This window comes from Ptychodera flava, chromosome 4, assembly GCF_041260155.1.
Source record: "Ptychodera flava strain L36383 chromosome 4, AS_Pfla_20210202, whole genome shotgun sequence".
Classification (NCBI taxonomy): domain Eukaryota; kingdom Metazoa; phylum Hemichordata; class Enteropneusta; family Ptychoderidae; genus Ptychodera; species Ptychodera flava.
The window spans coordinates 35,462,994-35,477,864 of record NC_091931.1 but is presented as its reverse complement, the minus strand read 5'-3'; the positions used below and the strand labels follow the sequence as shown (position 1 = coordinate 35,477,864).

The following is a 14,871-nucleotide window of genomic DNA, read 5'->3' as shown; positions in this document are numbered from 1 at the left end:
CAAGTGGAAGATTCGAGTTTTGAACTGTCTTGTAAATAAGTTTTCCGAGCATTGATTTAGTCAAAACTCTGCAACCTATTGGTTGTTTTGAAAAATAAACTTTTACTGGTCACAGCCTAAAGAAACTGTAATTTTGTTATTGCGCTTATAACATGAAGTTCCAATTCTGCTCAAGAAATCATGCCGAAAATGTTCAGTGTTCAACTTAACCTGTATGTGTGTCCGATGTTATTATGAACAACCGAATTTTCGTCCGGACTCAGGCTTGCATTCGTTTGTCGGCAGTCACGCTGAATATTGTACACGATGAATTATGTTGGCAAGCTAATACTGTACTTTGTATCGCAACATTCTCATGAGGGGAGAATAGATAGGGATAGTACGCACGTAAAAGAATATTGTCAAGTGGGTGCAAAAATATGCCATGTAGGTATTACTTAATGCTAAGCTCTAACTCCTAGCCCTAACCCCTAACCCTAACCTCTAACCCTAACTTGTCAGTCCGACGCCCACATGACAAATTAGCGCCCCACACGACAAGTCTCTGCGACGCGCGTACTGGCTGTGCTGGAGAATAAGACTTGTGTTACAGAATATAAAGAGTGTTATTTTCGCTTGCCGTTTATATGTAATCACTAAGGGTCAGCTAATGTTTTGAAACATCCTCGTTTTGAAGCCTACTTACAAAACGAACATATGCATAATGAGTAAAGCATCGATTTTGACATCTGTCAGAAATATATTATCATAAATATGCTAAGAGCTGCTAAATGCTACCGTGGCAAACCGCAAATCATTGACGACACGACAAAGGTATAGTTTAAACTCGTTATGCACTGATATTATTACACTTCTGAACACCGTGGTTTGTGTCCCGGGCTGTTTTACATGTATTGCCACAGAAACGTGTCCCCAAATCGCAGCCTTGTCCACTTGCTTTTGTGTAACTGTATACTAGTACATTTGAATGTTTGTTTCAGAGTTTTGGTAATTAATTGTTGATCATTTGCACCGGAGAGACCAGTTAACACATCAAGATTCGGTTCGGCCAAGGGGCCGTCAATTATAAAAGCTAGAGCACTAAAAATGTAATTCCTTAGTTTGGGGAAAGGGGTAAGACCCGAGTTCGTTTTATGTGCGTGAAAATCGCAATAACGATTCTGTTGTAATAAAAAAGTCAGACAATAACACCATAACAAATACGATGTTTTAATTGCAACACAGGAAATTGCTAGAGAAGCCATGACCTCGAGTGACCTGCACTGTCAGCGCACAATTATAAAACGCGACTTTTTGACACTTTCGATACATTTGTACCGAGAAAAATCATAATAAATCGACACTTTCTGCACGTCTTCGAGGTCAAACCACTCTTTTTGGCACGCTGAAAAAAGTGTAAACTCATAAAGTTTGTTTCTCTATATTCATGTGTAGATTTTGCACAACGTGTTCGTGAAAGACAGGTTGGTATTCCCTATACATATTAAAGAACACAGTTTTCCTGAAACCAATTCGCATTTCGGTTTTTTAGGGGGAGATTGACGCCAAACTAAGGAATTACGTTTCTAGTGCATCAGCTTTATGATCGACGATCCCTATAAAGAGATTCATGAAATGTCAGTTGCTGAGAATAAGCATGGGGACAATACTGCCGAAAGCGAAATCGCTGCAGGTTTGTCATCAGGATCACTGTTGATGCCGTATTATTTCAACCTCATGGTATTTTGCCCGTCAAATGACAATTGGAAATATCTGAATCTAGAACTGTACATTTGATGTTCCATATGAGGTTTATCAAATAGATTTTTAGACTCTAAATGTGTCAGTACATAAAGGACAATAGTATAAGATTAGATTATGTAAGGCTAGGTAGATAGACATCTCAATGTTGGTATATGTAGATTACGTCATCATGTCATCACAGATGTTCGATTGTGTCAAGTATTTCAATGTCATTCCAAGACCCGAATCTGACCACTTTCCACTCACCTGTAAACTTCCAACCAAAGCTTCTGGCATGCTCTCAGCTCAGAAATGTCAGAGAAACAAAACATCGGAAAGCAACCGTTTTCGATGGTCAGAGAAGTGTTCTGCAACTTTTAAACAAAACTTGCTCTCCTCAACTTTCCAAGAGTCAATGCATAAGGCAAAAGACGCCCTCCCAAATACTGAGATGTCCATTTCTATCCTTAACTCGGCTCTAAAATTAGCAGGTGGGGAGGGGCGGTGTAAAATCAATCCCAACAAAAAGGTGTCTCAACCACCCTGGTTTGGCAACACTTGCAAAGAAATGAAGAGGTGCATGTACGAAAAACTCAAACTTTTTCGTAGAACTGGGTCAAATGATTCAGCTCGAGAATATCTTGCAGCGAAGAAAATTTTTAAACAGTGTTGTAAAGGCAGTAAGAAAGATTATCAGAACAAAATTAGAAGTGAATTAAGTGAAGCATGTAACAATCCAAAAGATTTCTGGGCAATCTTAAAATGCATGATGCATAAGAGTTGTGTAACATCAAGTGAAATTGATATACAATCATGGTATGATTATTTTTCTTCTCTATTTAATGAATCATACAAGGACGATGTTGATAATGAGTTTCTTATTTCAGTGGAGGACGCAATTAATTTATCTAGTGTTGCATCAGAGAATGTCACTGACTTTGATGAAGATAGTGATGAAATCCTTAATTCCAAGATCACAGAAGAGGAAATTATTCAAGTTCTTGCTAATCTAAAATTTGGGAAGGCCTCGGGACCAGATGGAATTCCTGGTGAATTTTATAAATTTTCTGCCGATATTATTCTTCCAGTATTATCAGAGCTATTTAATTGTATTTTAGATTCTGGGTTTTCCACGTGATTGGACGACTGCCATTATAATACCTCTTTTTAAAAAGGGTTCCAGAAATGACGCCAATAATTATAGAGGTATCTCTCTCCTGAATGTTTTGGGAAAGATTTTTACCTCCATTTTAAACCGCCGCATTTCAAACTGGTCTGATTTAAATAATGTAGTGTCAGATTGTCAGGCTGGCTTTAGAAAAGGGCACAGTACCATAGACAATGTATTTGTCTTACATGCCATGATTCAAAAATATCTTAGTTCCAGACGTGGAAAATTTTATTGTTTGTTTGTCGACTTTTCAAAAGCTTTTGACAGGGTGAACCATTCTCTTCTTTTGTTTAAATTGAAATCATTGGGTGTAAATGGCAAAATGTACAGTATCTTGCAATCAATGTATAGTAATATCAAGGCTTGTGTTAGAGCTGGAAATGATACTTCGGGTTTCTTTAAGTGCCCAAATGGAGTCAGACAAGGATGTATTTTAAGTCCTTTGTTATTCTCATTCTTCATAGAAGAATTGAATTTGATGATCTCTAATACTGATATGGGAATTCAACTTACACAAGAAATGTACGACCTCTTTATTCTTTTATATGCAGATGACATTGCTATCTTTGCTGATTCCATTGGTAATTTACAGCAACTAATCAACATACTGAAAGAATTTTGTAACAAATGGCGAATGACTGTAAACTTAGACAAAACAAAAATTGTTGTGTTTCGGAAAGGTGGTCATTGTGCACGTAATGAGAAATGGCTTTTTGGTAACACAGCTATTGAAGTTGTGTCGTACTACAAATATTTAGGTTTGGTTTTATCATCCAGAAATATTTGGTCCAAAGCTGTCTCAACACTTGCGGGACAAGCAAGTAAAGCGTTAAGTGCTTTATTCAGTTTAAACCACAAATTAGGTTATATCCCATATAACTGCCATTTCAAAGTATTTGACTCCATGATTTTGCCCATTTTGTGTTACGGGGCAGAAATATGGGGTTTCTAGTATTATGAGGTCATTGAAAAAGTACAGAGAAAGTGGTGCAGACGTTTACTTGGTCTTCCATGTCATGCCACTAATGAAGCGGTGTTAGGAGAATGTGGCCGTCTTCCTGTTTTACATCTACACTCAAACGTTGCATAAGTTACTGGCTAAAACTGCTGGAAATGTCGCCTGATAGATTGCCTTATCATGCGTATATCATGCTATATAAATTAGACGATATGGGTAGGCATACCTGGGCCACATCAATTAAGCATATCCTATTTTCATATGGATTTGGCCATGTGTGGATTTCACAAGAAGTTGGAGATAAACGAGCGTTTGTTTCAACTTTTATTTCAAGGGCTGTTGATATATGTAAACAGACCTGGGCATCCAAATTAATTGACAAACCAAAGTTACGAACTTACAAAACATTTAAAAGCTTATTAGATCCAGAAAAATATTTGCACCTGAATTGTAATAGGAAATATATTCACTCCCTTGCACGATTCAGATGCTCATCTCTTCCTTTAGCGGTGGAAGAAGGAAGGCATCATGGGATTCCGTCACATTTACGTTTCTGTAAAATTTGTAATAAGGAGGATATTGAAGACGAGTATCATTTTCTGTTGATATGTCCTAAATATGCCATTCTAAGGTCCGAATACTTACCCGATGAAACTTATACTGCCCCAAACTACCACAAATTTCAAAAGCTGATGAGTACACCAGATGAGTCTGTGTTATTGAAGTTATGTAAATTTATTCATAAAGCAATGGAGATTAGGAACTCGATGATGAGTGACTGTTATTATTATTTTATTTATTTATTTTTCATTTGATTACAACACATGCATTGTACCTGTACGTTTATTTATTTCTCTTGTTATGTAAATATTTATACTTCCCTTGCATATGGGCCGGAGGCCTTGAAACGCAATAAACATTAAATTACTAACATTGGCAAAACCTTAACCTCGGACTAAATTGTGAAGATAATACAAGAACACACTGCTTTTGGGACTCTAAACCGAGACGAAAGCCCCTATACCTATCCCTTCCTTTGGGAGCTTTGAGAAATCATAGGGGGACGGGTATATGTAATTGACGGTGGATTATTTACTTGTATCAGAAAACTGTTCACAGGAGAAGCACGCTCTCTGCTCAGGGAATGGTCGCGTATTTATCAGATAATATGATTTTACAGCTTAAGGTTCAATTGCCTGAATAAAATTTCCTTGAGAGGTAAACTGACAGGGGCGGACTTACAGGCATTCATTATCTCAATTAAAGCTCCATAAGCTGTATCTTTTGGCTATTTTTCAGAACTTTTGTTTTGTGGTTTCCATACACTTTCTGCATTGAATCCCTAAACTGTAATTTAATGCTAAGTATTTAGCATATCAACACAATTTACATGGTTATTGTTGAAAATTGTATTCAAGTCCGGACTAGAATTCATTTGTAAACAATAAACAAATGATCACTACACACATACAAGCTGTGTTGACGAAAAGAATACTCGAAATTTCAGCATGACAAACGGATTAGGGTCAGACACGGTGGTTGATATACAGAAGCAAAATATTGAAAAACTTGAGACAAGTTACAGATTAAAGACGGAGGGATATTACCCCAATCATTCAGTGTATATTATTATCATATTCATATTAGGCCATCAAACATATGTACATTAAAATAACGTTTTATTTCGAAAAATATGACGCAAAACAGTCATAAAAACGAAGTCAGATTGACCTGCATTGAAATAAATTATTTTCTTAAACTGTACTTTCTGCATAAATTACTGACTTAGGCTATTGAACAGTAAATGAAGATGAACAGTTTTGCCACAATACTATATACAACGTTGTAAACTGATAACATACAGATATAGCGAAGAGTTTGTCTCTGTCTTCATCTGTTCTACTGACCTATTAGGAAAAAATGTAGACAACCTTACAGCCTCTTTCGTATTCAATTCGAAGAGTATACAAGTTTGCACTTTTGTTCAGTCTGCGAATAAGTTAATTTACGCAGAGGCATGCCATATAATAAATCTTACTTTTATTAAACAAAATAATCCCAAAGCAGGCAAGTAAGTGTAAATTTGTCTATCGAGCCCGGAGACAACAAGTTAAGTTTTTCGTAATACACGGATCATCCTTCCACCCGTTGACAATAGAGCTTTAAACTCATTCTTAAATAAAACGAAAACAAATGATTGATTGATTGATGAATTAATTGATTGATTGAAGGGTAGATGATGTAACAAGGCCAACTTTGGTTTCATGAAATCTTATGCCATGTCATAGCAGGTGAACAAGTTTGAGAGTTTTACTGAAAACAGCAAAACCCCCCCAAACATTTAGGTTTTGTGAAGAGAAAGCCTCAAACTATGCGACACAGTGGTCAGTAGATAACATGGCACCGGGGGAGGCCAAAGCTGGTGTTCACATACCACACAGATACACAGCTATAACCATCTGACCAAATAACAACTAGACCCTTCAACATCAAAAGTTAAAATTGTTGGCCAAATGCGCGTCTTTACCAGGATACTTGGTAATACATTTTCTCTACTCGACTGATTTTCATAAAGCACTCGGACGGTTTGAATTATTCAGCGGTATTCAGCATTGCAATTGCGACTTCCTGATAATTAATTTTCATCATGGCGAGACCACCTAACCAAATCTTCAAGCTGTCGGATGATGTCGTCAGCGGTTAGCGGGTTCTCATTACACCGGCACTGCAATATCAATTCCCATAGTGACAGTATCTCGTTGCGTTCCCTGTGTCTTTTGTGTCTGATACCCCTTTCCGTCACTGCAATCTCGCGTGTCGTGTAAGATTCGTACACGTCTGGACGTTGACAGTTACCGTCGAAGAGGAACAATGCATGTAGCAGCCTGCCGAAGGCATAGATATCATCAAAGACTCCATGATGTTTAGTGTCTTCATACGGGTATGGTTCTCCACGGACTGTTTTTGAAAACACAGCTTCGGTTTTACTTATATTTATCACAGCACTTTCTGAAGAACTTTTCCCAGACTTTACCTGTAAATGGAATCAAAAACTTTTTTCAAGTGGAGCTTTACGTTAAGGTAGAACGCGCCCCGGGAACAGAAATTCTGGCCTAGTTTTTTCGAAAATCGAAAATTTACTTTTCCCCCCATAGAGTTGACACAGGGATGGCGGCCATTTTGAATTTCAAAAATCGGGAAATCTAAGGTGATTTGTTTCTCTAGTACTAAATTTTGCACGGTGACCAGTGATTTTTATTCTTGCTTTGGTAAGAGAAAGTTTCATTGACGAAAGTTTGAGCAAAAGTCTTTCACTTTCGAGGCGCACACTACCTTAACCCAATTCATTTGCCACAGATAAATGAACATTAGCAGTTTGACTAAGTAAGAAGAACACCTTTACAATATTTATCTTCTATGGGGACGTATACGTGCTGAATTTGAGAGAGCAATATCTGTAAATTCGTAGCATTTTGACATTTTTGATCTGGAGAACACAATTCATTTTTCTATTTTTCTCCCTGAGGTACGTCAAATACAGAGTATTAGTCTTTACAGTGCGATACATCAAATATGCAATGTCATTGAAATTGATAAATGGATATGGCGGCACTGTTGTAGATTAATTACTATTGTCTGATCTGTGACATTTTGCAGTGAGACAGAACCACGTCATTTTGCCACGTCGGCGGATCGCGCAAAATATACCATATTTTCGCCGATACTTGCCACTTTTACTTGCCGAACTCCTTATGCCTTGATCAACATGACAACATCCCGGTTGAGCCTGTTACTCGCGCGCAGGCAAGTTGCGAAGCAGAGAATCTCACAGTTTGTAGGCCACATTCCCTTGTCGAGATTCAATTTTTCCTGATCGACTATTGAAAATAGCTGCAAGTAATGCAATCCATAGATAAAATACAAATAAGTGCACCATGAACACATCTGCCGCCAAGAATAGGGTTCTGGTAGCATGGGGATGCATCAATCCCTGACACATCGACACGTAATCATCATGCATTGATCCCTGACACTTTGATGCTTTATCATCTTGTCACCGCGGCTAACTAAATCACCTAGTAACGGATTCAGAACTCAAAACTCCTCTGCTAAAACCCTGCCTAACTGAACACGACAGTGTAACAACAGATCAAACTACATATATTAGGCTAAAAACAGAAATAACGAATACCGATTACGTCATATCTTCGGGCCAAGTGAGTTAATGATTTATCAAATTCAGACGGAATGAATAAATGAATGAATGAAATAATCTGATGGCCCCATTCTGTGCAGTGAAGTTAGCGGAAAATTTAAAGCGAGCAATTGAAGTGTGTCGTTGTGAAGGAAGTGATGTCGGGGAAAATGGCATTTTAGCAAATAATTTGTTTGTTGATAATGCTGTTTGAAATTGATAGATATGCTGTAGGCCACAAAATGTCAATGATTGTACATCTGCAAACAATCACCGATAGGCAATAGCACTGGCTCGGCTTGACTTTAAAACTGTAGTGTTACACCCACATATTATTGGTATGGCATGTAACTCACCAACACACTCTGTGGTTTCAGATCTCCATGAATAATACCCTGGTCGTGTAAGGCCTTGAGCCCATTCGCTACGTCAAGCGCAAATTGCATTCGTACTCTTTGGGTAACACCGACCTCTTTCATGCGTGTATAAAGATCCGTCCTGGCTCTGTCCATAGCGATGTACAGTTCATCAGCATGTGGCATGATCCAACCATATACAGTCAGTAGGTTTTTATGTGGTTTTATTGACCTGAAATTTAAATGAAGTAAACATGCGTACGGGTAAGTTTTTAGCTCCATAGCTCGAGCGAGCCCCATTCAACTGATTCAAGTAAATGATGATCAAATGTGACCTCAATCCAGCGTGTAATTACTGTTCAATATTCAGCAGATATTTAAAGGGACATTATTTGTATCTTTTGACCTTATATTGTTGCAAACGAGAAGTTGATAATGTTGTTCGATTTATTGAAAGATGTCTAAAGAACGGTCGACCATAGAAAACTTCCATCCCGTTTGCGTACACTGTATAGAAAAACCTTGGGTCAGACCCAAGGTTTTTCTATACAGTGTACGCACCCAAGGTTTTTCTATACAGTGTACGCAAACGGGATGGAAGTTGTCTATGGTCGACCGTTCTTTAGACATCTTTCAGTATGTCGAACAACATTATCAACCTCTCGTTTGCAACAATATAATGTCAAAAGATACAAATAATGTCCCTTTAAATATCTTATGAATATTGAACAGTAATTACACGCTGGATTGAGGTCACATTTGATCATAATTTTCTTGAATCAGTTGAATGGGGCTCGCTCGAGCCATGGAGCTAAAAACTTACTCGTACGCGTGTATATGCCAACAGACTATCAATGACCGGGCTCTGGTCTACAACATCGCTAGCAAGGAAGAGAACTTTCATTTCAAGAGGCCCAACAGGAGAACAATTGACAAAAACGCAAGCTACAGAAATCTACAGGTCGCAGAGAATGCCCGCTGCAGCAAGAAGCATCTCTTTATTGCGTGTTCGATTTGATAAGTTGGTATGCTTGTGACAAATCAACCGCCGTATCAGCGGCAATATCGCAAACATAATAATCAACCTGTAACCTCATGCGGCATTCTCGGATATGTTGTCAACAAGAGGATGGGGGAACCCCCTCAGGAGCATGCGCAGCGCGACGACCACTGCGCTTTAAACTCGCATGTTTTATATTTGCATGCAGATTCCTTTTTAGCTTGGCTTTACTCTCTGAAAGTGTAAATGTTTGCACCTTTGTCATTAGGGAACTTCGCATGTAAGGAAGCAAACACACGCGTGTTCGCTAATGAGGTGCGTCCTGGTTTAAAAAAGACCCGGTGAATCGCTAATTTCGATGGCCATTATTTTAACGACGTCCACCTGTATTGGTTTACCTAGTATGCAATAGTCCATCGACATTTCAGTTTGGCAAAACTCAAGAAGTTGTATAGCCACAAACTGGTGACGTCACAGACACTGAACGCAAAACGGGGACGCCTGGACTTCGCCTGGACTTACCAACATACTAGAAATAACGATGACATCAACTCCATAACAATGAGATCAAACTCCATTGTAATAATTTTCTCGACCTTTCACTACTTAGCTTTTGCGTTGGATAATGTGTTGTGAGTTCAAGGGTTTGGGCCACAGTCACCGTGTGTTTCGAAACATAGAGGCCGCCGCATGGTATGCATAGAAAAGTAGGCTTTTCTATGCATACCACGCAGCGGCCGCTTTGTACCGAAACACACGGAACTGTGGTTTTGGCCACATGAAAGATATTGCCGGAACAGAATCAGCGTACACAAGCAGAACTCCGACAATATATATCACCTCAGTGCACACCTAACCCCAAAACCCTGCATTCTCTGCTCACCATCAGACGCAAAATCAAACAAAACGAAAGCTATAACTATTATGTTAGGGCAATGAACAGTTAGAGTGTGCTTGGCAATTCGCAGGTAGCCTACAACAGAGAAAGGACATGAACATAGATAGATGACTGACAGAGTGTAGACGAGTAATAAAATCGTGGCGTCAGACAATGCGACCCCTTGATTTAATCATTCCCTCCTTAAGATTTCGAGCCTCAATTTAAAACTCTCACCCAAAATTATGTACTACTCCTTTTAAAACGTAATCTTTGACCTAATTCCCTTGAAACTAACACATGTTTCACGCCATCTGTTTGTGGCTGTAACACTTCTTGCACATTGCCCTTGGTTGTGACATTGTCACGGGACTGATAACTGCCTGATCTATGTCACAACCGTATGCACTGTTAGATACCGTTACAAATTGATTCGATTCGGTCTTCTATTGAAGGTAGGTTAGTTCATTAAAAGACTCAGTATACCTGGGTTAATTTAGGCCCTCTCTAGTGAATCAAATTTGCCTTTTAAACATAGCACGATTGGAACCAATTTGGGATAATTGGATAGTGAACAAATGCCGGTTTAATCTGCGAATGTAAGCTCATCTACTTTCTCTTTCTTGCAATGCACTTGGTTTTATGAGTAATTTGTAAAAACACCATTCAGCTATAGGGCACCTTATACTTTTGAGAAGTTTGAAAAACATGAAGGTCCCAATCCTCCCAAATTAGTTCCAATTGTGTTACGTGTAAAAGCTGACCAAGCCCTGTGGTCAGTATTTTAGTTAATTTGAAATCTCACCGAATATTGTGCAGTGTCACTGTCATTTCGTCCCTTGATCTCTTATCTTTCAATGTCACTACCTTGATAGCTAGCTCGTCAGGCGGACGTGGCCACTCTTCGGCAAATTTACACGCGTATACCTCACATCTACTTCCCTGACCGAGGATGTGACGTGTCCTGAGTTTGCCGTATTTGATCCCGTACTCCAGAGCAAGGACCCTGACTTTAAGATCGGCGACTTTCGGTACGTCGACGTACCTCACCTCCGTGCTCTGGTGTTCGCAAAGTTTGGCCAGTTCGCAGTTCAAAGTGTTAAGTTGCTGAAATGACACAGTGTATGCATTGTGATCTTCTATCAGCTTTGTCCTACAGGTTTGCACGATGCAATTCGCAAGACACGAGGCATCCAAGAAGGCCATCAGTTCGTTAGCTATTTCACTTCTCCACTGCGATTCATCCATGTTTTTAACCATCCCTTTTAGTCTGTCGACTGCTTGACTTAGACGTTCCGAACTGTAAACTTCATTGAGATTAGCGCGAAGTGCAATACCGCTTCCAGCTAACAAAGAAGCAACTATCTGGTTAAGGAAGGAAAGGGTTTTAATTTTCACGGGTTCTTGGTCGGTGGTACCTATTTCTAAGGTACCTGTATATGCTTTTTCAAGAGCATGCTTTAAGAGGACTGAATTCTCCACCTTTCTTATCAGGTTATTGACACGGTCTACAGACTGTGGAAATTCCCTTTCAAGCAGATCCCTTGCTTCCCGGCAGACTTCGTTGCAAACCTTGTTTCTTATTACAAAGGAGATGTTTTGACAAAACGCATTTAATTTGATCGGTCTTGGATCACGCAAAGATTCGACCATCTTCTTAATTGATTTAGCATGCAAGAACAGCAACTTCGATTCCTGGTGTTCAAATTTATCCGGTAGGTCTGAAGTTTCAGCTTCGAAAAAGACGTCATCCTTGACTTTGTCAATAGCGGTCAAAACCACCTTTTGCAATTTCGCTCGTATCGCATCGCTCTCCACCAACTCTTTAAGCAGATTAAACATCTGAAATTCGGCTTCTTTCGTTTCATCCAGTAAATCTTTAGCTGCTTTGACTTCTTTGGTCAGCTGGCCCTGCCTCTCAGCGTAGCACTTGAGGTATCTATCGTAGCTGCAGAGTAGAATGGCGGTCGCCTGGCGGTGTAGTTTGTTCAGATTCCGTTGTAACAATCGCCCGATTTTACTTTCTAATTGTCTGAACATCTCTAAGAAAGTGTCACCCATCCCACCGTCTGGTAGCTGGCGGCCTTTTCGAGTATTCCGACACGAGATGCCGTGGAACAGCTCCCACCGTCGTATATCAACTCTATCTTCGTCACTGTCCTTATAGGATGGTATCAAACCTTCTCCCTTGAGGGTGTGATAAGCCGTCTTTATTTTACGAATAGAGTAAGACATCATTTCTTCAGCTGAAGTTTCTGCAATATTCCTCTGGTCTCCATCTTCATCATCGAGCTCTTCATCAGAACCTAAGTCCATCTTTTCCGCCTTCCGACATTGGTCTACTTTGTTGCAGACGTACAGAATTGTTGTCTCGGGATATTTCGTCTGGAGTTCCTTAATATGCCCAATGTCCTGTAAAACAGGACGAAAAACAGATGTGTTTGAAGTGGAAATTTCACAGAGAAAGAATTGTACCCTTTCTTCAAATTTATTCAATTATCAACGTGTGTCCAGTACCTTAATCGACATTCTACAACGTGTTTAGATTAGGTCTAAGAACTTACCACACATACAAACAACAACAACAACAACAACAACAACAACAACAACAACAACAACAACAACAACACACACACACACACACACACACACACACACTTGACGCTCCTTAAGGGAACGTTCAGTTATTATGGCCGGGGGTTGGGTCGGCAAATGCTGCTTCCGCATCAGTTAAAATAAGTAAATCCCAACCCATTGCCCCAACGAATTGATGACCCCTCTCAAGTGGACACAAATTTAATGACCAACCTATATTATTTGAGTAAGTATTGACCCAATTTTGAATGATAACACAGTCAGACTGAACTTAGACATTCTACTTTCCCTACTTGAAGAAGAAGCTTCAGTGGAACTTCATGGTAACGCATACAATCAATCAATCAATCATTCCATACGATTCACCAACCAAAAATGAATTTTAAGCGACTGATAAATAAAACTCTGTGTTCGAAACCATGGCTAATCAACTCTTTACTTAAAAAAAGACCCATTAGCTGTAACTTTGGTCATTTTTTAAATTTTGTTTGTTCCGTGTATCATCTGCAGTTTCTGGTTTGAATCCCTGAACCATGGAGAAATTTCTAATATTTAGCTCGTAAATATACCCTATATGAGTATAATCTGCATTGTTATTGTTTAAATTTTGTATTCAGGTCCGGACTAGAATACATTTATCAACAATAACAATGGTCATTTCATATATACAGGCCGTGTTGGCAAGCAGGACACCGGGTATTGGTCATGATGATCGGATTATAGTAAAATTCTGTAGTTGATACATTGAAACAGAGTAGTGAAAAATTAGTCAAAAGTTACAGCTAATGTCCCTTTAAAGCAGCCAAACAGAATACACACTTACAGTGTACACATTATCATACACACCCTGGATTTTGCTGATCAAACCCCGGCCTTAATGCCTGAACGCTCCCTAAATGCTTGAAATTTTGAGAAGGAAGTTGAATCAACCAGGAAGTTGAGGATTGACACATTTTGACACGTCTTTTTGTTTCAAAAGTATGTTTGATTGCAAAAACACGAAAAGCTTTTTGTACTCACCGCATTTCTAACACCCTGGTTACCATCGATAACGTAGATGAACAATGGAAGAAGTGGTTCCCTTTTCAGCATATCAAATATCATGTGATCCAACTCGATGTTTTCTCCAAAGCCCGGAAAGTCGATGATTTCAAGTCCACTTTTTAGCAAGTCGTTGTCAAGGGCGACCTCTACGAAGAGACTAATTTCTTCCCTGTCATGTCTTCGATCGGCATCCAATTGAATCCATTTTTTGATGTGGTAGAGTTTCGAACAATGCTTTATCTCACACTGGTTTCCGTGTTTGTCGAGCAAACGACTGTATGGGTCGGACGAGTATTTGATTCGCACTAGTCTGGACGTGCAGGGTGTGTCTCGACTCGGAACAACCTTCTGTGTTCCGCCAAGCAGTTGATTAATCAGTGAACTCTTTCCGCAGTTCTTTTCTCCAAGAACTATCACGCATGGACGCTGTCTTATAAGATCGTCCACACGTGTTGAATCTTCAGGCGATAGCAGTGCACTAGCGACTGTGTCTGCGCCATGAATACGAGTTACGTTCTCGTAAAACTCAATGGTTTTAGCATGGAGGTCAGCCAAGGTTTTCGCCCGCTCTTCACAGACGGTCAGTGAGTCCATATTCTCGATGTTATGCACACTTCATAAACCAGAAGACGAATATCTAGAAGCCCACGTGGTACTTTCTCGAACAAAGTTATCACACAAATGTCAAGGATATACATGTAAACGAAGTTATCCCCGCACTCCTATACAATAGAATCTCACAAACGTCAGAGTGAAACCGATGTTTATGCAATAGAAGGCTATATATACCAGAAGCTGTAAATTTAATGAATAAAACTTCCTGCCTTCAACAGACGATTTACGAGCTGGTTTCATATCATGCCACATTGACCTCAATAACATTAGCCCAAAGGGCAAAGTGCACCCTTAACAAAATTTTACCTACCCTTGATTAGGTTTGCGCAAGATTCGTG

General features: G+C 39.4%; 1 protein-coding gene across 1 annotated transcript; it reads right to left on the bottom strand.

Moving 5' to 3' along the window:
* Positions 1-5,514: 5,514 nt before the first annotated feature.
* On the bottom strand, positions 5,515-14,709 carry LOC139131586 (dual serine/threonine and tyrosine protein kinase-like). Its single transcript, XM_070697696.1, has 4 exons — positions 13,895-14,709; positions 11,085-12,691; positions 8,403-8,634; positions 5,515-6,885 (listed from the first exon to the last, which is right to left on the bottom strand). Exons 1-4 carry the CDS (start codon positions 14,510-14,512, stop codon positions 6,487-6,489), a joined length of 2,856 nt encoding a protein of 951 aa, XP_070553797.1. The 5' UTR covers positions 14,513-14,709; the 3' UTR covers positions 5,515-6,486.
* Between the last annotated feature and the right edge of the window lie 162 nt (positions 14,710-14,871).